Here is a 26,308-nt window from a genome sequence, read left to right as displayed (position 1 = left end):
TTGCCAATAAGGGAGACCATAGAGTCCATGTTTCTTTGGGTCTGGCTCACTTCACTTAGTATAATTTTTTCCAAGTCCTTCCATTTCCTTACAAATGGGGCAATGTCATTCTTTCTGATAGAGGCATAAAATTCCATTGTGTATATGTACCACATTTTCCTGATCCATTCGTCTACTGAGGGGCATCTGGGTTGGTTCCAGATTCTAGCTATGACAAATTGTGCTGCGATGAACATTGTTGTGCTGGTGGCTTTACTGTGATTTTGTTTGTGGTTTTTTGGATACATACCCAAAAGTGGGGCTGCTGGGTCATAGGGGAGTTCTATGTTTAGCCTTCTGAGGAATCTCCATACTGCTTGCCAGAGTGGCTGAACCAGTTTACATTCCCACCAACAATGAAGTAGGGTTCCCTTTTGGCCACATCCCCTCCAACAGTTGTTATTGTTAGTTTTCTTGATATATGACATTCTTACTGGGGTGAGATGGAATCTCAATGTTGTTTTGATTTGCATTTCTTTTATGGCCAGTGATGTAGAGCACTTTTTCATATGTCTCTTGGCCATTCTCATTTCCTCATCAGAGAAGTCTCTTTGTAAGTCTTAAGCCCACTTGTTGAGGGGGCTATTGGTTCTTTGCGGTTTTGTTTTGGAGGAAGGTAAGTTTTTTAGTTCTGCATATATTTTAGAGATGAGGCCTTTGTCCATTGAATGGCAGGTAAAGATATTCTCCCATCCTGTGGGCTTTCTGTTTATCATGCAAGCTATGTCCTTTGCCATGCAGAAGCTCTGCAGTTTGATGCAGTCCCATTTGTCCAACCTTTCTTTGATTTGTAGCCTTTCTGGGTCTTTGTTAAGGAAGTTCTGTCCTGTGCCAAGGAGCCCAAGTGTTTCTCCTACTCCTTCCTTTAGTGTTTTTGGGGTGTCTGTTTTGATTTCGAGGTCTTTAATCCATTTGGAATTGATTTTGGTGCAGGGTGATATATAAGGATCTAATTTTAGTTTGTTGTATGTGTTGAACTAGCTTTGTCAGCACCATTTGTTAAAGAGGCTTTCTTCCAAACTATTGTTTTAGTGCCTTTATCAAAGATTAAGTAGGCATAGTTCTGTGGGTTCATTTCTGGGTCTTCAATTCTGTGCCATTGGTCTTCAGGCCTGTTCCGGTGCCAATACCAAGCTGGGTTTTTTTGTTTTGTTTTGTTTTTGTTTGTTTGTTTGGTTGGTTTTTTTTGTCCAGTCCTGGGCCTTGGACTCAGGGCCTGAGCACTGTCCCTGGCTACTTCCCGCTCAAGGCTAGCACTCTGCCACCTGAGCCACAGCGCCCCTTCTGGCTGTTTTCCATATATGTGGTGCTGGGGAATCGAACCGAGAGCTTCATGTATAGGAGGCAAGCACTCTTGCCACTAGGCCATATTCCCAGCCCCCAAGCTGTTTTTATTACTATAGCTTTATAATACAGCTTGAAGTTGGGTATTGTAATTCCTCCAGCACTGTTCTTTCAGCTTAGGATTGTTTTTGCTATTCTAGGTCTTTTATTGTTCCATATGAATTTCTGGATTGCTTCCTCTATTTCATTAAAAAATGGTGTTGGGATATTAATGGGTAGATACAGGCTGCATGATTTTAAATAAGCCCTCTGCTTTCTCTGTTACTTTGTTTATAAATAACGAATCATAGTATATACCTCATAGTTTATTGTATAGAGGAGATGAATTTGTGGACCTAGGCAACTTGAGAGAACGAGTGGGGTTGGGAAAGATGAGGGAGAACAATGGAATGGGTGACATTGATCAAGATGCATTGTACTCATAAACTGACATGTTGAATTGAAACATTTGTACAACTACTTGCAAATACATTGACCATTTTCTTTTTTTACAAAAGAATATGCTGGTATTTTGACTCAATAAATTGATCTCTTTGTTTCAGGCAGGCAGCAGGCACGAGTACTTAAAGATTTCTAGACTGAGAGAAAGCACATCAGAAGAGAAGGCAAGTGTTAAGGAACCTTAATAAAGCACATAAATGTGTATAGAGTGGAAGGTATTTATTCTACTGGTTATCTCAATCAGTAGAGGGTTATCTTTATTTACCTATAACTCTCTAAAAAAGATGGAAACCTTTTATTAGCTATCTAGATTTCTTAACATGACTTTGTTTTATTTGATTTTAAACCCAAAGCTAGAATGTAATTGTTAGCCTTCTGTAAGCACTTAAAATGAACAAGTAATAGCATAAAATATTTTCCTCCCCACCCTTCCCAGAGGGACTGCAGATGAGCCATCCTTCCTTTCACAATGAGGCTGAACAGATGCAGCCTGCCCTATGGCCTGGAGGTTAACACTCTTGGACTGATGCGACAGAAAAACAACAGAAGTGAGCTAGAAAACCTGTTACCGGACTCAAAAGTTAAGTAGATGTATTCCACCAACAGGAGGATTGATGCCTAAAGATTGATACAACTGAAGAAAGTACTTGCCTCTTAAGGTCAGAAGCTCTTGGTTGTTAGTGGGTACATGTTGGGCTTAATGGGCAAGAGTAACTGAAGAACTAGCAATGGTCAACTTAGGTCCATGGTCCTAGGAGAGTAAAACATTGTCAAGCGAGTCCCACTTTCTCTATCTGGCCCAACACAGAGTCCTTCATATGTCAGATCAAATCTCACACTTCACTCTTGATCTACCTCTTTCTATTCAGTCAACATCAATGGCACAGTTATTTCCCTTTAGCATCTCAAAAAGAATCTGCTAACTCACAACACAAGTATATTTTACATACATTGAAATATTTGAAGTTTCTTTGTGGAGTTTAATGAAATGACATCATTATGTAATAATCACCCAATCAAGACACAGATTGCCTTCATCTCTGGAATCTCATTTTCTAGTAAATATCTATCTCCTAATCCTCATCACTCCCTGCAAGTTGAATTTCCTCAAACTTAAATTTCCATAAATACAATCTCACTTATGCGCCCTTTTCTGCCTGTTCTTTTCTACACAGAATGTTGTTTTTGTGATCTATTCCTGGCATTGAAGGAATTATTAGCATTATTATTGAGGATTTTTTCCCATCACACAACTTGGCATCTATCATTCTGTCTTGAACAGTTGATGGCGTGTAGTTATTGAGTATTAGAAGTAAAGCTACTATGGATATTCATATACAAGTTATTTAGTGCACATATTTCCTTTATCTTGGGTAAATAACAGGAGTAGAGTAAATAAGATATAAAATAGTTATGTGTTTATCTTTACAAGGACTTATTCAACTGTTTTACAAGCTGTTATGCCTTTTTGTAATGCTAGGAGCAATGTGAGAATTGGTTTGTTCCATAGCATTGCCAACAATGGGCATTACCAGTGGTTTTTATTATTTTTTTATAAGCATGCCTAATATGCTATCCACACTGCTAACAAAATTTTTAAGTATGCAATGCAGTAGCATTAATGGTGAACACAGCTTTGAACAACAGATCCCACATCCATGTTGCTTAAAAAAAAACAAAACTTTGTCCTTATAGATGAACAATTCCAACTTCCCCATTTCTCCAGCCCCTAGACCACCATGCCTCTCTCTGGCCCTATGAATTTGACTATTTTAGATACTTTCTGTAAGCCACTCTTCTTTATTCTACACCTGTAATGAAGGCTTAATGGTAATTATGTTGCTTTTCAATTGCATTTCTCTGATGATTTATAATGTTAAGAGTATTTCATGTCCTTACTAACTTTCTGTGCATCTGATTTGAGGATGTGGGTGTCTAGGATTTTTACATTTCTTTGTGTGGTTTTTGTGATTTCATTTCTAGTAGAAAGCCAAAAAACATAGATACAGTCATTTTACTATAATATTGCATTATATTTATACAAAATACTGTACAAAATATTGCATTATATTTGTACAAAATAAATACAAAAAAAACAAATTACTGTTAGTATCAGTATGGATTTTTGTATCTTGAATGATTTTCCCTAATAGTCCTTGATATGCCTTTATTGCTCATAAACTCATTTAAATATTGTTGTAAGCAAAATGTTGTTCAGGTGCATAAGCAGTGAACAAACTTTTGTGCAATCTATCTAGTTCTACATCCATTATGAGATTTTAGTATTAAATTGGCCTTTATCATATAGATATAGCTAAGAGAATTCATGGTATTTCAAGACAGCATTTAACAGAAAGCAGAAATGAACTTTAAGCTTTAGTCCTGTGCATAAAGGGTTTGGGAAATTTATTACCACTTCATGTATCTTAATGAGTCAACTCAATTGACCTTTATATTTTTAGATATCGCATATATGAGAAAATATTACCAACATAATTAAAACTGCAACATAAAAGAAATAAGTCTAATAAACATATACAGTTAATCTCTTATTTAAATGTTTCATGAAATCATCATAAGTGAAGAAAAATGTGTAAAGATATGTTCTAAATATGGACCAGCAAGTCCATACTGGTAAGAATCAAAATAAATTCCAAGGACCCTTCCCTTTATTCTTACCCCAAGAATGCCATCCTATTTATCATTAATAAGGAATTAAAATGAATTTTTCCTTTGAAATGTTGTATTTCATAGAGGAAAAAGAAGAAGGAGAAAGAGGAGGAGGAGAAGGAAGGAGGAGGAAGGAGGAGGGGGGAGGAAGAAGAAAGAGGAGGAGGAGAAAGAAGTGTTCTATAGACCAGTCAACAGTACAGAGAGAAATGGTATAAACAGAATGCACCTTGTGTTTAGAATTATTCAAGCACTTCATTCAGAATGACATTGCGCACAAACCAAAGTAAATCTCATAAATGCCCATATTGTTATTAGAAGGTAAATGAAAAGTCAGAATGGAAAAAAACATATAATCTTCTTAATTTAGTAATTCTTTAGGCTGAAATATTTAGTTATACTTTTGTTTATGGATTGATACAATGGGAAGAAATGCTTAATTAACACATGCATTTGCTATCTTCAAAAATATAATTTAATTCAACTCATTCTTGTTTGCTTAAATATTGTTTGTTCTTTAGTACAATACAGTGTTAAAAAACACAATTTCTTGTGTGTTGTTCATTGCTTATGTGTTTTTGTTTCCAAATTCAAATGCTGGTGGTTAGATATACAACCTGCCTGACTTGCTAATATCTGCCTTGGAATCCTTCAGAGACAGATGTGTTGGCTGGCTTTCAATTAACATTAGTATTTCCTTAAGGAGAAAATTATTCACTTAAAAAATGAGTGAGGAGCAGTTCCACTCTGAACAAAAATAAAAATCACGTAGTTCAAACATTTCTCCAACACTAAGTGAATCAAGATGTGGAAAATTCATGTATTTTCATGTGCAAATAAATGTATCTGTCCTTTTAATTTTATCTCAGTGTTTAGAAATGGTGACTTGAAAATATACTAATTTCCTCAGGATGTACATGATTGTTTGCACATTCTTGCACATTCTCATTTTTACATTACATAATAAGAAGTAAAATGTAGACTGGAGATTGAAAATGTATAAAGAGGACTAGAAACCTCTGAGGAGAGGGTAAATTCTTCAGCTTTTATTAAGACTTTGTTTCTGACACGAGTGCCACGGAGAACATTCTTGAATTGCTACTTGCTCTTGAGTGAATGATTAATGTTGTTAGTAGAAAGACTTGAGCACAACATATAGCTCAGCAAATCAGTCTGCTGAACCAGATTTATGAAGCTTGGGTCAATATAAATTGTTCTGGGGGACTCACAACCTTGTAATTCACTAGAGAACAAGGATTGAAATGAAAACATGGCCTTGATGCTGTCTTTGCTCACCATTTTCATTGGCAGATGTATAATTGAATAAAAAACTGTCTTGGCATTTAATGAGCAGGTGAAGTATGAGAAATAGCCCGCCTTGAACACTGTCTTTAATCTTCAGTGATGGTTGAGGTGTAGAAAACAAAGGTGAATTTTAAAAGGCCAGAATCTACCCATCCTTCCATTAGAGGACTGCTCAACCAATGTCCCCAATTGAGTTAAGGTACTAACTTTTGTGGTTTGGGTTGCGAAGTGTTGGGAAGAATCAAGTATATAAGACTGTGCTGCCTGTCAAAAGACACAACAGCTCACTCTAATTCAGAAAGTTCTCTCACTTTGAAGTTTATTTAAAAGTCAAATGGAAACAGCCATGCACCCTATTATTACCATGAAATATATGTCCACAGAGAATTGAAAGGGCCTTCCAAGCCATTAGGCTAAAATAACAAAATAACTCATAAACATAGTAGCAAGGGTTTATTATCACCCTATTGCCATCTAAAGGGTTCATTCTTTCTATGACATCTATTTTATATTCTTCTTAGAAAGCTTTCATGCTCTAGCAAATTGTTTCCATCATTAATGGCATTGTCTGAATTATATAGTCCTTTTGGTCTTGTACTTAGTTATTCGAAAATATTTTTCTAAGAAGCACTTTCTGGATCTGAAATGATCTATATTTAATCACAACTGCAGTTATGAAGGCAAAGAGAGTAAATAAGAATATCAGGTAAGACTTCAAGTGAAAAGCAAAGTCGAAATTTAGTAGATGAGTGTGACCATATCAGTGGAGATGGGTTCAAAAAATTTACATGGTCCTTGAAGAGACATTTTGCTTACCAAGTAGACTTCTAAAGCTAGTTTCTTTTCTTTTTTTCTTTTTTGTTGGTTGTGAGGTTTGAACTCATGGTCTAGTCACTGTCCTTGAGCTCCTATTGCTCAAGGCTAGGGTGCAGCAATTGGAGCCAAAGCTCCACTTCTAGTTTTTTGGAGGTTATTGGAAATAAGAGTCTCACAGACTTTCCTGCCTGGGTTGGCTTTGAACCATGATTCTCATATCACAGCCTTGTAGTTAGTATTACAGACATGAGCTACCAGCACCCAGCCACCTAGTTTCATTTTTTAATGACCAAGTCTGTGTAACTTAAAGATAAAAACTGCAGGTCTGGGAATGTGGCTCAGTGATAGAGAGCTTGCCTAGCATGCATGAAGCCCTGGGTTCAATTCCTCAGCACCACATATACAGAAAAGGCCATAAATGGTGCTGTGGCTCAAGTGGCAGAGTGCTAGCCTTGAGCAAAAAGAAGCCAGGGACAGTGCTCAGGCCCGGAGTCCAAGCCACAGGACTGGCCAAAAAAAAAAAAAAAAAAAAAAAGCTCAGGAGCAGCACCCAGGCCCCAATTTCAAGCCCCGTGACCAAAAAAAAACAAAAAGAAAAAAAAGAAAAGAAAAACAAAAACCTGCAAAATCAGTATTTTGCCTTGGTCTATTAGTTAGATGTTTGCAACCAAATAACTGAGCATTTTTTCTCACATGTCTGAAATGAGAATCAGGAGTATGTGAATATATTATGCACACACACAATACAAGTTAACATAAATATATTAATACAACTCAGACATTTTTGGCAATAAAAGCTAAATAAAAAGTGTCTAATATCTAATATACCATATTGTGTAAGGCCAAACAAGCTTTAAAAATGGTATGATTCTGCTCATTTGTGGAACCTAGACATGCGATTTTATGAATATAAACTTCATATATATTTATATGCATATATATATGGGTAAACATAGAACTTGAGTACAAATAAGCGACTACTTAGGAGGAGAAAGGGAAAGAGAAAAGAAAGGAGGATGGTAAATAATTTTGACTTGAAAGCTGTTGATCAATAAATAGGTTGAAGGAAGACAGACTATCTTGTATACTAGCAAGAAATTGAACTAATGACAGCAAGTGAGGATGCATGCTATCAAAATAGATTTTGCCCATAGTATAAAACCACAATCCTTAGATCTCATAGCTAGGATCACAGGATGGGCCACTGGTGCCCGGCTCTGACTGGTGATTTTTAAGCTAGTCTTGCCTCCTGCCTAGCCATACCACCTGTTTTAGGCTTCTTGAGGCAACTGGGATGAGAGCTTACTTTACTGAGATGGAGACTCTTGAACTTTTCTACTGGGAATAATCCAAAACTATCAGCCTCTTGATCACATCCTTTCATTTAGCTAGGAAGGTAATTGTGTGCCACTGTGCCCAGATATTGGTTCAGAAGGAATTTCACATGTGTGCTTGGGCTGGCTCCAAAGTTCAGTACTCCAGATCTTAGCCCCCGCAGGTACCAAGATTAAGAGATGTGAACCACCATTACCTGGTGACCTGGTTTATTTATTTGTAAGACCTTTCATGTTTACCATGTGTCAGCAAGAGGTCTGACACACTCACTTCTCAAACCTTTCATTCCTCATGTTTTACCTGCCAGAGGTAATGAAGTTCATGTGTTATTCCTAAGTCTATGTTGTTGTACTTTTTCTCTCAAATTTACCTACAGAAATTCTTTGGTAGATATTTTTTCCATTTAATGATACATTCTTGGAAATTTTCTGGTTATTGTACAGGAACATGACATTGTTTATTCACCAGGAACTCACAATAAATAGTTTGCTGATTTCCACTCTTGTACAGATACTGATTTCCAATAAGGGTTTGTACTCAAGTCTCCATCTCACCCTCTGCTTCTAGAGAAGTCAGCCTGTGCTTCTCAGGGAATTGCCCCAAACATTGGCAATAGTGTTATTTGGGCAGATTTTTTTTCTGGAGTCTGGGACAAATATACAACTTTGCATCAATCATCAAGCTCCCTACCCTTTCTCATCCTTCTGTGGTTCAGAAACGGAACTCTTTCTGCAGGTATAGTGCCTTCTTTTCCTGCCGTGCAGATTCTGCTGAAATATTTTCATGTTATTTTTCCCCTAGACCGTACACACAAAATGATGTCCAATGTCCTTTTCTTAACAAAGCATGCATCTGCTCTCTGGATCTTGTTCAGTTCTTTGGGGCTCTTATTCTGGTATTGCGTAGCTTCCTTCTTCCACCTTCCACTCTGCTTAGTCTATACATAAATGTAAGTCATTTTGTTTTAAAAAAGAAGCACCAACCAAAATATAACTCACTTTGTTCCTACAAAATTATACTTGTGATCTTTCCAGCCAATCTTTCAATTAACTTCTCAGCTTATTGGAATCGACCTCTGACAATATTCTCTGAAATTAATATTATGAAAGACCTAAGCCAAAAATATTATTATTGAATCCAATGGACAATTTTCATCCCCTATCATACTTTACCATCTGAGAAATTTAACAAAGCTGATCAGTTTCTTTGACTTATGTTTTCTCAGAAGTATTACAGAAATACATGACTGTTTCAAATGTACACGTACATATGTAAATATAACAAATACGACTTGTGTTACCTACAGTCCAGATTAAGTAAATGTCTTTTGAATATTTGCTTGATGTCTTTGTTTTTCTTTTTTGGTACTGGGTTCAAACCCAGGATATTGCATTTGATAGGCAAGTGCTTTGCCACTGAGCTACATCCCACCCCTTTCTTGATGTCTGATTAACCCAAATTAAGACTTAAGAAATATCTAAAAATGCTTCAACGAATGTATTGGGCCATTCACCTAGTGTAGTCTTAGCAGAGGATGACAATAACTCAATAGCTATGTACATATGACCATATAAAATGACACTAATCAAAATAAACTCCAAGGTATGGAAACAAGAGAGTTTTTGTGCACTGTTTTCAGTTACTTCTTTTTTTCTTTCATTTTTTCCTTTGGTTTATTCCCTGTTGTCACTATTTTTTATTTTGTCTTGCATATAAGTTTCTCTGATTTGGGGAAGGGTAGGGGAATCACAGAAATGGTGGGCCAAAAGATGCACCAATATAACAGTAATACTCACTAGACTATGTTGGAAATGAACTTTACAACTTGGGGGGAGGGAAAGTGATAAAAATGAGAGAGAGGGTAACACTGTTTGGAAAGAAATGTACTCATTACTGTAACCCCTCTGAACATCACCTTTACAATAAAACAAGAAAGATCTAAATATCCCCATATATCCCTGTGTCTTTAGGAATAGCTAATGGCTTCAAGTCAATATGTACTATATTCACATGTTACTTGGCAAAATGCTAGAATTCTTTGACTTATGGGCCACTTGTTGAGTAATAGACCTAGTTAAAAATATCTCATTACTTAGTTTTCATATTAAGTACCCTTTGTACATCTAAAAGTAAATTTATGTTTCACTGATTTTCCAATTTGTTTCCTTGGTTTTTGATTCCATTGGCTTCTGTATTTATTATTTATTTAATTATTTATTTACTAGTGCTCAGGCTTGAATTCAGGGCCTTGTGCTCTCACTAGACATTTGTATTCATGTCTATTGTTCCACTACTTGAGCCATGTCTCCAGTTCCAACTTTTTTCTGTTTAAGTGGATATAAGTAGCACTAGAGTTTGTTGGTCGAGGCTAGCTTCAAATTGACATCTTCAGTTCACAGCCTCTTGAATAGCTAAGATTATAGGCATGAGCCACTAGAGACTTCCATTGTATCTATTGTTTTCTGTGTTCTGTATAGCTCAGAAGTCACATTACTCTTCTTTTTGTAGTTTCCCAAGGTAAGAATTTAGGTCATTGATCTTTTTTATTATGTAACCATATTTTTAATGATATAACTTTTATTAGATACTGTAAGTTAATTCCAATTGGAATTGAATTATCTACATCATCCCACATATTTCCTAAGTTCTGTTTTTAAGTTTTTCCATAATTTTTTATTTCCATTCAATTAGATTCATCATTCATTTAATTTCCAAATGTTTGGAGAATTTACTACTATATTTTTGTTGCTTCTGATTTGATTCCCTGTGTTTCAGTAGCATACTTTATTAATATTTTTTAATTTTCAAGGCTTGTTTTATGGCCTATATTATAATCTACTCCATTAAATGTTCCATGGGCATGTGGGAAATTTTGTCTTCTGTAGCTATTGCTCCACACATGTCAGTTATAAACTATGGGTTGGCAGTGTTACTTTTTTATATTATTTATGACTTTTCTTTCTTGTATTTCTACCCTTTGATGAGAGTGGGTTGAGTTCTCAGCTATAACTGTGGATTTTTTTCTGTTCCTTAGTCTTTTAGATCTATTAATTTATATTTCATATGTTTTGAGGCTCTATTTGTCTTTTGTTTTCACTGTTTGGTTTGGTTGTTGTTTTCTTGCAAGTATTGGTTAGATACCCATTTAAAGACTGGCCTTTTGTCATTACAAAATGTAGTCACAGTATATTTTGGGCTATAAGCAAAAACATATTTTTCTTTATCTGATAGTAATATACCTATTCTTGTTTTTGAAATATTATATTTACATAGCATATATTTTCCCATCCTTTTACTTACAAACTATATCATTCAATTTGAAGTGTGTTTCTTGTGAGTAGCATATCATTGGGAAAGTTTTACTCAGCAATGTGGACATTGCTAATTACTGTTTAATTTTTGTCTCAAGTAAGACACTAGCTGATAAGTCTACTTGATTGTGCTTTACATATTTGAAAGGTCTCTCTTTACCTGTGCCTGTGTTTGTTAGCAGTGTCTAGTGGGAAGTTTCTGGAGCAACTTCTCTGAGTCTCATGAGAAGTGTAGGGAGACATAGTATTCTCATCTTCATGTGGCACTTTAATGTGAAGGTTTGAAACCATTTTGCAGTACTTATTCCACTTTCCAGACACTGTCTGTGCTTTTTGTTGTGTTTGGAGCTTTTGACTTGTAAAGATCAAGACCTAAAAGAAAAGGGACTCCTTAGTTTTGGAGGAACTGGGAGTCTGAATAATTAGTTATTACCTCATTAGCAGATGTATATTGTGAGCATCCTATGTGCCAGACACTCTCCCAGGTTTGTTGCTAAGTGGATAAAACTGACAGAAGGAAAGCAGGAATGGAGGATGGAAGGGAATGTTGTGCATTCATTCTCCTAGTTTCAGTAAACATTTCACTGCTTTCTCTGGTGATTCACTTTCATGCACTAACCACACTTTAAATTTAACCTTTACAGAATTTACAACACTTGTGTTTTGAGATGCAGTGTTTGTCCTCACTTGCCCACTGGATGGCTGAGACCAGTCTGTCTTTTCTATGGCAGTATCCCACTGTCTACTGTAGAGACTGACACAAGGTAGGCATCAGCCAATATTCATTGTGGAAGCTGAGCCTCAAGGCAGTTCATTTTCTCTCTGGCTTTGTTCCTATTGTGGGGCATCATCTCTACATTCTCCAGGGAAGCAGGATTTGGGCCTTTTGACCTTAAACAATTTTTAACTTTTTTTTCTCTTGGCAATAGAATGCAAATTCCTGATTCCTCATCCTTCAGTGAGTTATTGGGGTATTTATACTGCTGAGAAGGATAACAACTCGCCTTAATTCCAGGTCTCCCCAGTCCACCAACATTGTTTCTCCTGTTCTCTAAGGAGGATTACAAAGCCGTGCTGTGAAGGGCTGAAAGATGACAATTTCTGGTGCTACCTGAAGCAGGACTGTTCTAAAATAAATTAATTGGTAAACAAAGATGGAAACAGACATCAGAATAGATAAATGTTTGGAACAGTTCATAGTCACAGGAAAAAGAACAAAATATAAATCAGATTCAGTTTTCCTTTAGGAACTGCTCACTTCACCATATCATTTCCTCAGAAATTAAAACTGTGATTCCAAGCTAATCCTCCTTCCAATGTCTTGGGCTTTCTTACTTTTCTTGTTTAAAGTTACATACCTCTGCAATTATGTCAAAGCAATGATCTTCATTATGTCTTTTAGTTGGTCCACAAAGCTGCCTTCTACAGAAATCTCCTTTTGTTCTGGGAATTGTGTCAACCTCAGCCCAATCATTTTCACTTTTTGTTTGGTTTTACTCACCCTCAGAGGACATTAAATTTTTTATGTGGTTTAACTTTTCTGTAAGTTAGGGCAGAGTAATGCTTTGCAACAAACGGGATAATTCAAAAGCATTATTTCTTGGGAACATTGTTAATAGACTGAAAACTGTGTGGCAGCAAAATGAGATACCCCTCAGTGGTGCAGAGTTTATCTAGTGCTGTTCATACAAAACAGGCCTCATTTAGCATTAAATTTCACTTTATGTGATCAGTGTTTTTTTTTGTTTGTTTGTTTTTGGCCAGTCCTGGGCCTTGGACTCAGGGCCTGAGCACTGTCCCTGGCTTCTTTCTGCTCAAGGCTAGCACTCTGCCACTTGAGCCACAGCGCCACTTCTGGCCATTTTCTGTATATGTGGAGCTGGGGAATTGAACCCAGGGCCTCATGTATACGAGGCAACCTCTCTTGCCACTAGGCCATATCCCCAGCCTTTTGTTTTTTTTTTTAAATAGGCCATTCAGGATTCATGGAATCAGATATGCTACGGAGAATCATCAGAGTCTTTCTGCCTCCACCCATCTCATTAGAATATAATTTAGCACTACTCTTCCTAGCTTTTGGCCAAATTAGCACAACATATATATTATTTATGTGTATTATTTATACATACATCATAAACGTTTGTTTCTAGCATACATTTATTAAATAAAACAATAAATAATAGTTTAAAGGAATCTGGTGATGTGAAGTAATATATAAATATAAGTGTTTTCAGGTGTTTGCATGTTTTGTTAAACAAGAGTATGCTATTTGCAAATGCCAGAGTTCCTCACATAAGTAATCAGAGTCTTGCGGCAACAAAGTACATAAAAGCTCATGCTGAGTCATTCATAACATTTTCAAATAGATAAATGAACTTCCTAAAAACGACTGTGTCTACATAAAATGCAAAATACAAGCCACGTGAAAATGACTTTCGGTGCCTGTATGGAATTCAGTTAACAGGTTACCAAGAATGCTAGGTATATGCCTTACATCATGGTTTTGTTTAGGGAGAGTCTTTCTCATGAGCAGCAGCTCCTTTTAATTATAATCATTCTAAAGATTATCAGTTATATTAATATCTTGAATACTATTTGATGTACACGTTCACTTTACTTGAATTTGAAGTCACTCCTCTCTCGAGTGTTCAAAAACACTTTTAATTATGGAGGAAAAAAACAGCAGGTGGAGACGACTTCTGTTTAATGTCCATATGTCTGTTGCTGATGTTAGAATTAGAATACTGACTTATTTTTGCATTTTGTCTCTGGTAATATGTCAATGCTTTCCTAAAAGATTTTCAGAATGACAGCAGAAAGTATTACAGGGGCTAACTTTGGGTTAACTTCTGGGCTTATGCAGGCAGGCCAAGTAATGCTCTAGAGGCAGCAAAACTCTACCCATCTGCTTCTTAGTCTTATGAACAGTTTTTCATCTGGCAAACATCTTCCCAGAATTTATCCCTTGATCTTTATGCTTGTGAAAAATCTCAAATAAAATGTGAAATGAATCACCACCCCACCCCAAAAATTTCACTGTGATGTGAGTAGAACTCGAATTTGAGCAAGTGAGGATCTAGTGTAGAAAGTTCAATTCACCTACTTCCATGTGGCGGCAGATAAAAGGAAAATACTGAAGAAAAGGGAAATTATTATAAGCTTCCTGGTGCATGGAATAGTGGCCTTCCATGGTGGCTATTCCTTTATTCCCAGAAATTGTGATGGTTATCTACATACAAAAAGAAGAATCTTCTGGAATTATCATCCTAATGATATGACACAGGTTATCTTAGATGGTCCAGGTGACTCCAGTACAGTCACAGTGTTCCTCATGGGAAGAAGCAGGAAGTCAGAGAGACACCAGGAGACAGAGTAGTTGGTGTGATACACTCTGAAGATGATGAAAGGTACAGACAGACACTGGAAGCTGAAAAAGTCAAGACAATGAATTCTCTTCCCAGAGATTCACTAATTTAGCCCTAATGTTAACTGTACATTAATGAAACTCATGTTTAGATTTCTGACCACCATAATTGTATAAGCATATATTCACGTTGTTTTGTGCTATTTAAAGTTTTGAACTTAAATTTAATTGATTTAATTTAATTTGTGTATCAATTTAAAACCGCTGCAATAGGAAACTAGTACAAGCCCTCTTCCTTCAATTTAATTGGTACTTTTTTCAAAGTCAGAAATTATAAACATATATACACTCATATCTAGAGTTCAGATTTATCTGACTAATTTTTGATGTTAAGGGAAACATTATTAAATGCAAAGCTATACCTACCATTAAAATAAATAAAAAAATATACTATCTTCATGAGCCAATGTTACATTTTTTAAGCATTCATGAATTGGCTTTTCTCGATAATGCTGAATTAGCATTTTAAAATTGATTTAGCATAATAAAGACAACAGTCCAGTGCTTTCTGTGAAGTAACAAGTATATGGAGACATTGAACAACAATTAATGCTATTGTAATTTCCTTTATTGTTGAGCTGTACTACTGTAATCATACTACTACAAATAGAACTAGAAATGTACACTGAATATTATAGACAAAAATTTTAGTATCTAATAACCTTTAAAATATTATTTAAAATCCTTTATTAGTTTAAAAAATATCCTGTTCCTTTGGAACAATCCTAATATTTTCATTATAAAAGTCCTGAAAATTCCCTTCATTTTCAAAAACACTAAGAATTTGTTGAAGATTTTTACACTTGAACATATTGTTTAAAATATAATCTTTCTTTCAGTGTGACAGCCTCACACAAACAAAGTATTTAAAGAAAATGAAGGTCTGTCATTGCTCTGTTTAATTAACAGAGACTTTTAGGATTAGAGAATGTTTTTAAAAAAGAAACTTTAGTGTGATAATGATCATCATTTTATTTCACTTAAGAATTTCAGCAAGGGAAAATCCTGTTTACAGATGTCATCTGGTAGAACTAGTCAATTGTGTTTTATTTTGTGAGTTTTTCTCTCTTTAATTACTTTTTCAAATCAGATGTTGAAGTAAGTTTTTTATCAGATATAAATGATATTATCAGTTGCCTTTGAATAATTCTACTTAGAAGAAAGTTGTTAGCAAATTACACCATCAAGCCTAATTATCAAATTACATATTAAGGTTCTTTGCCTCTTTTTATAACTAAATGACAATGAAAGAATTAATATTATCACACCTTACAAATAAAGAAACATCACTAAAACTTTGAAATCTACAAATACTATAATTTCAGCCTGACCCTTGGGCTCACACCTGTTATCTACTTGGCTACTCAGGAAGCCAAGACATGAGAATCAGTTTGAAGCCAGCCTAGATAGAAAAAAAATCCAAGAGACTCCAATTAGCCAACAAAAAGCCAGAAGAGAAGCTGTGGTTCAAGTGGTAGAGTAACAGCCTTGAGTGAAAAAGCACTCAGGCACTGAGTTTAAGCCCCAGTTCCAGACACACACACACACACACACACACACACACACACACACACACACACACACAGGCTTGATACTAGACTGTCATCAGAGATAGGAGGAACTTTATATACCCTCAGTGGGTCTCTAATATATGACAGAGAAGTTGCTATGTTCAGTGTCAGCAGATGAGCTGGTGGTTTAGGATCTCCATCATCTGATCCTTAAATCATGACTCATTGTAAAGCAGTATATTTTAATACAAATATGTATTTTCTTCATTGTCTTTTGTCAGAAGAGCACAAAAGACAGGGCATTAAATAGCAGCCTGGAAATCATGATCAAGATGCACTGTACTCACAAATTGATATGTTGTTAACTTAATTTGTAAGCAAGTGAATTTCTGAGATATTGTTATATTAATCACAATAATGTGGACATTGAGACTGGGAAATCATTAAAAATGACTATAAGTAAATAAAATTAAGTCAAATATGGCACTTGAAAAGGTGCTTTCTTTAACTCAGTTGACAGAATGACTTTCTGGTACGTATTCTCATTGTTGTGCCATAAACATTCACTGACTCCAGTTTTAATCTAATCATCAGACTGGATATGGACTCACTTCAAACAAAGATCTCTAGCCTCACCTGTGTCTTTCTTTGATCATGTAAAATATATATCAGTTACTTTCTCCACTGAAATTACATATTTCCATATGTGTGCGTATGTGCACACACACATACCACACACACACACACACACACACACACAATGTCTATGCAGTTACATTTGCCAACCTTTTCTGGTAGTAAACTCCAAAGAAACTTTCTAAAGTAGCACGATGCTGAAAAACATCTATTAACGTTAAATAAAATAGCCGGGTGCCAGTGGCTCATGTCTGTAATCCTAGCTACTCAGGAGGCTCAGATATGAGGACTGCAGTTCAAAATCATCCTGGGCAGGAAAGTCTGAGATTTTTATCTCCAATTAACTACCCCTCATACCCAGAAGTGGAGCTGCAGTTCAAGTGGTACAGCATTAATTTCAAGCAAAAAACAAACAAACAATCAAAACTTAGGGACAGCCCCAGACCCTGAGTTCAAGCCCAGAATGGGCACCAAAACAAACCCAAAAGGTTAACCATATACTACACACATAAAGGAAGAAGTAACAATGAATTCTAATATTATATATGTATATATGCATGTATATATTATAATTATGCTTTGCCTTCTTACCTTTATTACCTTACCTTTATTATAATATATATGCATGTACATGTACATATATATACATATATACTATAATTATGCTTTGCCTTCTTACCTTTATAAACATAACATTAGTGGATCAATCAAAATGTTTTAGCTACTTTATAATATATAAATTTAATATAAATTATAATATAAATTTCATTTTAATCAAAAAATAAGCAATAATTCACCTCTGAACAATGACATTCAGATAATACACTCACAAATACACTCAAATATTATACTCATTCATTAAGGATTTATTTTTTAAATGGAGAATAATTTATTATTTAAGAAGTTAGAATGAAGATCAAGGGAAACACAAGCAAATCTCTTCTGTAACAACTTGAAATATAGGGGATTTTAAACCTTTTGCATTTTTGTCAAAATAGCAACTAACCGTAGATGACAGATGCTGCTCCTTAGTCAATGGAGACTCAAATTTTACTCTGCATCTCATTGGGAATGAAATATAAAATTTTAAAATAGAATTAACTTGGGGAAAGGCATCAGTGCTGCAACTCTTAGCACCAAATGTTTTTTCTTAGAGTACCAAATGCTTTAAGGAAAACATTCCAAGTATCAAAGTTTTCAGATAGATAAATATTTATGGATCAAATCCATAAAGAACAGACATTGTTATGAAATATATATAGATGCCTTCAAAACTTTCTTTCTAGGCAGAGTAGACACATAAGTTAGGAGTCATTTCCCACTTAATTGTTTTGCAACCTTATGCAACACAAATGGATAATGGATAAGACTTACTCATTTGTACACAGAAAGTATATCTTGACTCACATCATGTCCACAAAATGGCACAGGAGTTATTTTTCTCCACATATATAAAGGTGCCATAACACTTTACAGAAAAGGCTTCATTTTCCTGATTGAAGGATATAGAGTGTTTTGATCTTGTCCTTTGGTAAGAAAATGGTAAAAACAAATTCTTCTTATTTGTTGATTAGACTCATCAAAGAAAAGAATAAAGGGCACTGAAATTCCATCTGTCTTTAAATCATGAATCTGTGTTTTCCAGCCTACGTAAAACCAATGGCTCTCCCTCTTCATTGAGAGCTCTCCCTGGTACTGACATTACAAATCTCCGTTACAAATTTACCATTTAAAAACAGTGGTTTACTTACATTGCTCATGTAGCAAAATACAAGTGTACTATATGATTCTGGAGAAATTTTAAGTAACTATCAAAGAAGCATTAGCCATAGGTTGTGCAGCAACCTTAATACTGGTAAAATGGGTGTGTCTTGATCAGAAATGAAACCTCTATTTAAGAGAAGAACAACAGGTCCTAGTCCAAATGTAAATAGAGAATAGACGTCTACAAGGGGTCACTGCAACTGGGTTGGGTGTACTATTTCAGGCTTCCATGTTGAATTGATGCTCATAAATTTCGCCAATAGTATCATCTGTGAACATGCTGGATATTTTGGAACGGAACAGAATTCCATTCCGGAAATTAACCAGGGCAATTATACATTCAACCAAAGAAGGCAAGAGCTTTGAGAATGAAGTTAAAGAAAATGACTGTGCAGGCACAGATAAATTTTTTATTTATGTATATAGGTGGACACATGGCTTTGGATCCAGCCAGCCAGCGACATAAACTTGTGCAAAAGATTCAAACTAGAGAATGTGCGTGTGTGCGTGTGTATTTGTGTGTGTACATAAGGCTTCTTGGAGCGGTGACATAAATCTGGACACCAACCAACAGTATCACTTCCATCCTTTGAAATTTCCATTAAAAGCACAATAGGGGTAATTATACTAGGATGCTCCAAACCGTTCTTTCCATCTTGTGCACTCATATGCCCGCCAAACATGAAGTGTTCCCCTTTCTCCCTTCTACCGTGATGGTTGTTGAACTTATTTTTAGTGTCATTTGATAAGCCTTTGTGCTCACAGAGAGACATCCCACTGACCCGGCCACTGGTCATTGTCTATACCAGTTCACATCAAAGCAGGCGCACTTTGTCAGGTTTCTAGTCGAATATCCATTTCGCATCTGAAGTACAGTATCGAAAGTGACTAGATCATTTGAGCTGTTTTCTTCAGCTGCTGCCTTCTTCCTCCCCCACAGTGTTTCTGCTCACGCTAACATAATTTGGCATCGTCGATGTGACACAATGGTGATTTTTCTAAAAGAATTGTAATACATACATTGTCAATGGGCTTTAATGGCGACCCTCCTGAAAATTTAATTTATAAACTGAAGACAGGAGATTCTTTCTGCCTACTAAATTGCAACCAAGGTAGAGTGCTCCTCAAAATCCAAGTAATTCACACATAGTAATAGGTCATTCAATGTCAAAAGGCATAAAAAAGATGAGCAAAATCTTCACAGGCTGCTGCTTGCTGTTGCCTTTAATTATATTAATTAAACTTTGAAATTTTCATGCAAAGAGAGTTGCTGGCTTGTGACGCTGAAGAGCCCTTGGAGACGTGAATGTAGGAAGAAAAAAAAAACCCCTGAGTGCAAGCTTTGTGCTTATTGCTTCTTTTAAAGGCAAAACAAACTCCTAAGTATGTTTACAGATGTTAGTGCTTTCAGTACTACTAAACTGTAAACATAGAAAGAGAGGGAAATCTACCATTCTCACGAACAAGGTCTTATATCTTGAATCTTTAAACTCCAATGTGGATCTATGGTTAAAGGCTGTCTTCTTTTGGAATAACGCTCTATTAATTTTCTTGTCCCAAGTGCATGATGAAAGAAAGGTGTCTTCAAAAACGAAAGGGCAAAGTCTTGCATGCCACCAATACCTTGAGGCATGTTGTCTACATTTTGTCATGCATGTGCACTTTTCAGTACTGGAATGACAAGATTTTCTCGTCAGAAACTTCCCGTAAGGCACATGGTGATAGGGGCTTGGGAAGATTTTGTGATCTGACATCGCTAAAAGGCAACAGACTCCATTATTTGTTTCGCCTGCTGGGAAATTTCATACTCTGCCTGTGGCTAATGATCATGCCATAAAGAAAACATGAGCACCGCATTTCCAGCTTCAGAATTCCTGGTTCCATTAAAGACTCCTCATGGCTACCACGTTTTGATGTCCTCTTTAGATTGTGGCTGTTGCAACATTTTGGTTTTCTACACATTGAACAAGTTTTCTACCATACCATGCAGAGTAACATTCCTCTTTATTTCCAATGTCATGAATCCCTAATCACCACTGAATTTCAGCACCTCCCATGTAGATGGCAGAACAAGTGTTTGAAAATGTTTGGTGCAAATAAAGCAGAAGGCTGAGGAAACACTTCCTGACAGAAAAGAATTAAGCTTTTCCAAGAGTTCCTGAAATGTACTTGTCTTTTTTCATTTAGATGAAGTCAGCATTGTGAAAATGTACCATCTTAATACCTTCTTGATCTTCTTGCTTTCCTTTTACTGATGTGGAACTCGAGAAAAATTTATGCATCGGCCCTGAGGGAAGAAAGAAATCAACATTGAGATACCAAAACATTTCTATCAAAGCATATGAACATTCCATTTTCATACCATGGCATAATAATGATTAATCATGGTGAGAGCAGGGTTCATACGAGATTGGGTCAAGGTTAATTTTGTAGAAAAAAAGGTGGGAGCTAGAATTTCATAATACTGTTTTGTGCACAGATCCACTATCATAGCAACCAAGAAATTAAAGCTACTACCTAGTATCTTCTTATAACAAATAGAAATGGGAGAATTCTCTTACATAATCTGCTTCTAAAATGTGCATGAGGATCATATATAAGTAGTGCAAAGTATCTGTAGCTCATTCCTATAATGCTAGCTACTTAGGAGGCTGAAATCTAAGAATCAAGGTTCAAAGCCAGCCCAGGCAAGAAAGTTTATGAGACTCATTTTTAATAAACCACTCCCAAAAATCTGGAAATGGAGTTGTGGCTCAAATGATAGATCCCTAGCCTTGAGTAAAAAATGCCCAAAGACAGTGCTCAGGCCTTGAGCTCAAGCCCCAGGATTGGCACAAGCAAACAAAAACAACAAAAGAATACTGACACCTGAGGAGAAGAAAGCGTGAATGAAGGGATGCCATTGTGTGACTTTATTTTATGAAAGACTTTTACTAATTCTCAATCCTGCAGTTGATACTGGCCATTTCTCACACTTGCATGCAGACACATGTTTTTTTCAAATGGAGAGTATTTACTCTTCTATCTGTTTCCAAAAACAAATGTGTCAGTTCAATCCCTTAACATTCTCAAAAGAATCAACCAGACAAATTAACTCTAAAAAAGACCACTAACAGGGTGGGAATTTGTCCTAGGGGTAGAGTGCTTGCGTTGTATACATGAATCCCTGGGTTCAATTCCTCAGCACCACATATAGAAAAAGTCAGAGGTGGTGCTGTGGCTCAAGTGGTAGAGTGCTAGCCTTGAGCAAAAAGAAGCCAGGGTCAGTGCTCAGGCCCTGAGTTCAAGCACCAGGACTGGCACACACACACACACACACACACACACACACACACACACACACACACACTACTAAGGATTTGCTTATCAACTTAAATGTTTTATAGCACTTAAGAATTTTTATATATTGGTATTGACATAATTGTATTATGTGATCTTGGCATGGCAACATTTATTTAATAATTATCATAGCTTAAAATGGGGAAAACTGCCCCCCTTTAATGCATAATGTTTTATGTAATGTTATATTGAGTACATTATCTAATTAGTGAGCTTCTGTAGCAAGAATAAAAACCCTCACACCTTATTACTGAAAATATTAACTGGAAAAATATATAGGATAAGGAAACTACCAAAGAAAGATCTTTAAATGTTTTTTTCTATTCTTTGACTCAGTAATTTCATTTTAAAGACATAGTGACAAAAAATTACTACACAGAGATTTAACAATATTTACCGTAGAATTTATATAATAGTAAAAATATAATTTGATAATTTATATTTCTCTCCAATAATTCAGAGAATAAATTATGATTCATTTATCTAAATAATCATGCAGCCATAAAATAAAAGGAAAATGACAAGTATAAGGAAAAATATCAAATTGCATATAAAATTATATATACACTTACATAAACATACACATATATTCATGTATAAATGATGGCAATTATATGTCAAAGTAAAAGACTAACAGATAACACACTAATAAAAAGTGTATTGTATGTTGAGTTGCATAGTTTACTTTCTATTTTTTATATTTTCCATATATTCATATATATTCTATTTTAAAAGTAACTTCAGTTTCCAAATTAAGTGCAAAAGCAAAAATGAACCCCTTTACAGTTGTTTATATGTTTTTAAATGTAAGTGCAAGAACCTGTTGATTATTCACGCGTCAGAAGCATCACTAACTGCAAACTATGTAAGAGCTTTTCAGTGTGCTCAGTGTCCTAATTCACACACTTGAGAATATATGAAAGTTGATATTCTAGAGGACTCATTTGAATGCAGGCCTACAAAGAATGTAGATTTTATTAATAAATCTTATCATCTACACTCAGCAACAACTCATAAGTACACAATTTATAGTTAGCATTTAAAACTCCCAAAATCTATGGGACTTGAACTCAGGGCCTATATACTGTCCCTGAGCTTTTTCTCTCAAGGCTAGCACTCTACCACTTCTGCTTTGTGATGCTTAGTTGGAGATTAGAGTCTCACAGACTTTTCTACCCAGGTTCCCTTCAAACATTATCCTTAGATCACAGCCTCAAAAGTGCCTTCTATTGTAGGTGTGAAGCCTGGTACCAGCAGCAGTTGTAATTTTTTTTTTTCAGGCATGGGGCTTGAACTATGGGCCTGGGCACTGTTCCTGAGCTCTTCAGCTCAAGGCTAGCACTCTATCACTTGAGTCACAGCGCCACTTCCAATTTTCTGGTGGTTAATTGGAGATAAGAGTCTCATGGACCTTCCTGCCTGGGCTGGCTTTGAACTGTGATCCTCAGATCTTAGCCTCCTGAGTAGCTGGGATTATAGGTGTGAGCCATCGGCATCTGAGTAGCAGTTGCATTTTTTAAAATTAAATTTTATTGACAAGGTTATGTACAGAGGGGGTACAGTTACATAATACAGTAGTGAGTACATTTCTTGCTATATTTATTATACCCTCCCTCATTTTTCTTTCCCTTCCCTAATTCAGGTAAGCATATATACAATATCCAGTGTACCAAAGTCATACAGTAACCACATGGGGTACACCAAAGGAAGGTCACCTAGTACATGAAACATAATGACAACAATAAAATCCTCCCGTTTCCTTCTCTTGGAGTTCATTTTGCTTAGCCTCATCTTACATAATCATATGTACATAGCTGTTGAGCTATTGTGGTCCTCTGATGGGTCTGTCCTAGACCTTTTTATATTTGTTTAGTAATTGTTTGATTTTAGAGACATGATGTAAAGTCTTTGACCAAAACATGTAGAAATACCATTTGAAAAGAAGTTTGTCATTTTACAGACATGATCTCTACTGTTCGCCCCCTCACCCCAACAACCACTTATCAGGGAGCCCATGCGCCTTTGTTCTCTGTGTTCTAGGCTTGTCTCGTTCAACATTATTTGTTGAAGATCTGACCATTTCCCTGCAAATGCCATTATTTTATCATTTCTAATCGCTATGTAGTATTCAATTGTGTACTGGTACCACTTTTTTTTTCTTTTTTAATTTAATTTATTTATTAATTGAACACAAATTTTTTGACAAGGTGTTGTGCAAAAAGGGTACAGTTACATAGTAGGGCAGTGTGTACATTTCTTATGGTACCACTTTTTTGTATCCATTCATCTGTAGTGGGGCATTTGGTTTGTTTCCATATTTTGGCTATTGTGAATTGTGCAGTGATAAACATGGATGTGCAGGTGTCTTTATGGTATCCTGGATCCTGTTGTTCAGGATAGATGCCTAGGAGTGATATGGCTGGGTCATAGGGCATGTCTATGCTGAGATTTTTGAGGAACCTCCATACTTTTCTCCAGAGTGGTCGTACTAGTTTACACTCCCCCTAACAGTAGAGAAGGGTTCCTCTTTCTCCACATCCCTTCCAGCATTTATTGTTGCCTGAGTTCAGAGTATAGGCCATTCTAACTGGAGTGAGGTGGTATCTCAGGGTTGTTTTTAATTTGCATTTCCTTTACTGCCATGAATGTTGAACATTTCCTCATATGTTTCTTTGCCATTTTTATTTCTTCTCCTGTGAAGTCTCTCTAGCTCCTTTGCCCATTTAATAATTGGTTTATTGGGTTTGGACAGGGTTAATTTCTTGAGTTCTCTGTAGATAACAGATATTAGGTCTTTGTGTGTTAGCAGTTGCATGTTTACAAAATAAAATTTTAGTAGTGTCAGTGAAGTCACTGTCAAAACATCTGCCCAGATCCTAATTAGCTATCTAATTCATTTTGTTTGTGGTGGTGCTATTGTTGTTGGTTGTGGGGCTTAAACTCAGCACCTGGGCACTCTCCCTAGGCCTCTTTGTGCTCAAGGTTACAGCTCTATCTCTTGAGCCACAGCACCACTTTTGGTTTTTGAGTGGTTAATTGGAGATGAGAGTCTTATGGGGACTTTTCTGCCCAGGCTGGATTTGAACTGTGATCCTCAGATCTCAGCTTCCTGAGTAGCAAGGATTGCAGGCATGGGCCACCAACACTGGGCTCAGCTATCTAATTTTTTAACTGTGTTTGTGCATGTATTCAAGTGCTTCCCAGCAGATATTCAGCCTATGGTGTGCCTTTTATATCCTTCAGTTCAGCTCATCATGTTTAAATGTGAAAATAAAGGAGTCTCTTGAACTTCTCATAACACATCTGACTTTCTAAGCACATATTCAGGATCTGGGGCATATATTTCTCTCTTTGATTAGCAACATAGAATATTCATATTACCGGCACTTGTCAATGAAAACCTTAGAATCAGTTCTCTCCAGAACTATTGGCATAAGATTTTTTTTCAGAAGGAAAGCACCAAGTGAAATGTTAGCCATCTGTTTTTCTAGGTCAGTGTTCTTTTTTCATTCTTTAGTCATGAAGTCCCATGGGTTTACAGGTACCTCAGAGGCCAGCAAGGCAAGGGTGGTATACATGAAGGTAGTAAGCAGGCACAACTGCAGGCCTCTGAAACCTGTTTTGTCCTAAGCAGGTCTGGCAGCTGTTTTTTTTTAAGCTACAATTCGGTAATGTAGGAAGACTCTGTTTAGGCTAAGCATGTAATTTAATAGCTAGGAATACAGATATGTGAATGCGTAGTAACTCAAGTCAGATCAGCAAAGAGCTCTCTACCCCTACACTCAGTTTCTTCTCTTACAAATGTTTTTTTAGGTCTATGACAACAATATAATATTGTTATACATTTTGGTCAATATCATTCTGGGAAACTAATCTTTGTAGTTGCCACATATCCTTGGAGTACATTTTCTGGCATAGTTATAACCTCATTTATCCTACTAATCTATTTGTCTATTTTTATTCTTTTTAGCTGTTATTGTATTTTTTTCTGTTACACTTCTTTAGAAGTCAAGCAAATATAAACTACCACAGATTTCTTCTTATTTTTCTCAACCATCAAGAACATTCAAACTTATCTTAACCTCTAAAATCCTATACTACATGTTATCTCTGCCTTTGCCTTATACAAAAATGCCTTAGATTATGCAGGCTTCCATGTTACTTTTTCTTATTCTAGTAGGACTTAATGGAGTGCTGTGCAGAAGGCTAATGATCAGTTACCACTTATCAGTGCAAAGTCATCATAGCCAATACAAATGGATATTTAAACATGCAAAACAGTGAAACCATACTATTCTTTGTGTAATCTCAAAAGCTGTTCTACGCAGTACCTCTAAATGTAAAGACTGAAACTTAACCTCATTATCTTTGCA

General features: G+C 36.0%; 1 protein-coding gene across 1 annotated transcript in view; it reads right to left on the bottom strand.

Annotated features, from left to right (window-relative positions):
- Window positions 1-18,206: 18,206 nt before the first annotated feature.
- Window positions 18,207-26,308, bottom strand: part of Antxr2 (ANTXR cell adhesion molecule 2) — a 128,701-nt gene continuing 120,599 nt past the window's right edge. The window contains exon 17 of the mRNA XM_048363852.1: window positions 18,207-20,883. Coding sequence (XP_048219809.1) covers window positions 20,845-20,883 — 39 coding nt within the window. The 3' untranslated portion in view covers window positions 18,207-20,844. The remainder of the gene's footprint in view (window positions 20,884-26,308) is intronic.

This window comes from Perognathus longimembris, chromosome 16, assembly GCF_023159225.1.
Source record: "Perognathus longimembris pacificus isolate PPM17 chromosome 16, ASM2315922v1, whole genome shotgun sequence".
In the NCBI taxonomy this organism is placed as follows: domain Eukaryota; kingdom Metazoa; phylum Chordata; class Mammalia; order Rodentia; family Heteromyidae; genus Perognathus; species Perognathus longimembris.
Note: the sequence above shows the minus strand (reverse complement) of the source record. Positions and strands in the feature narration are given on the sequence as shown.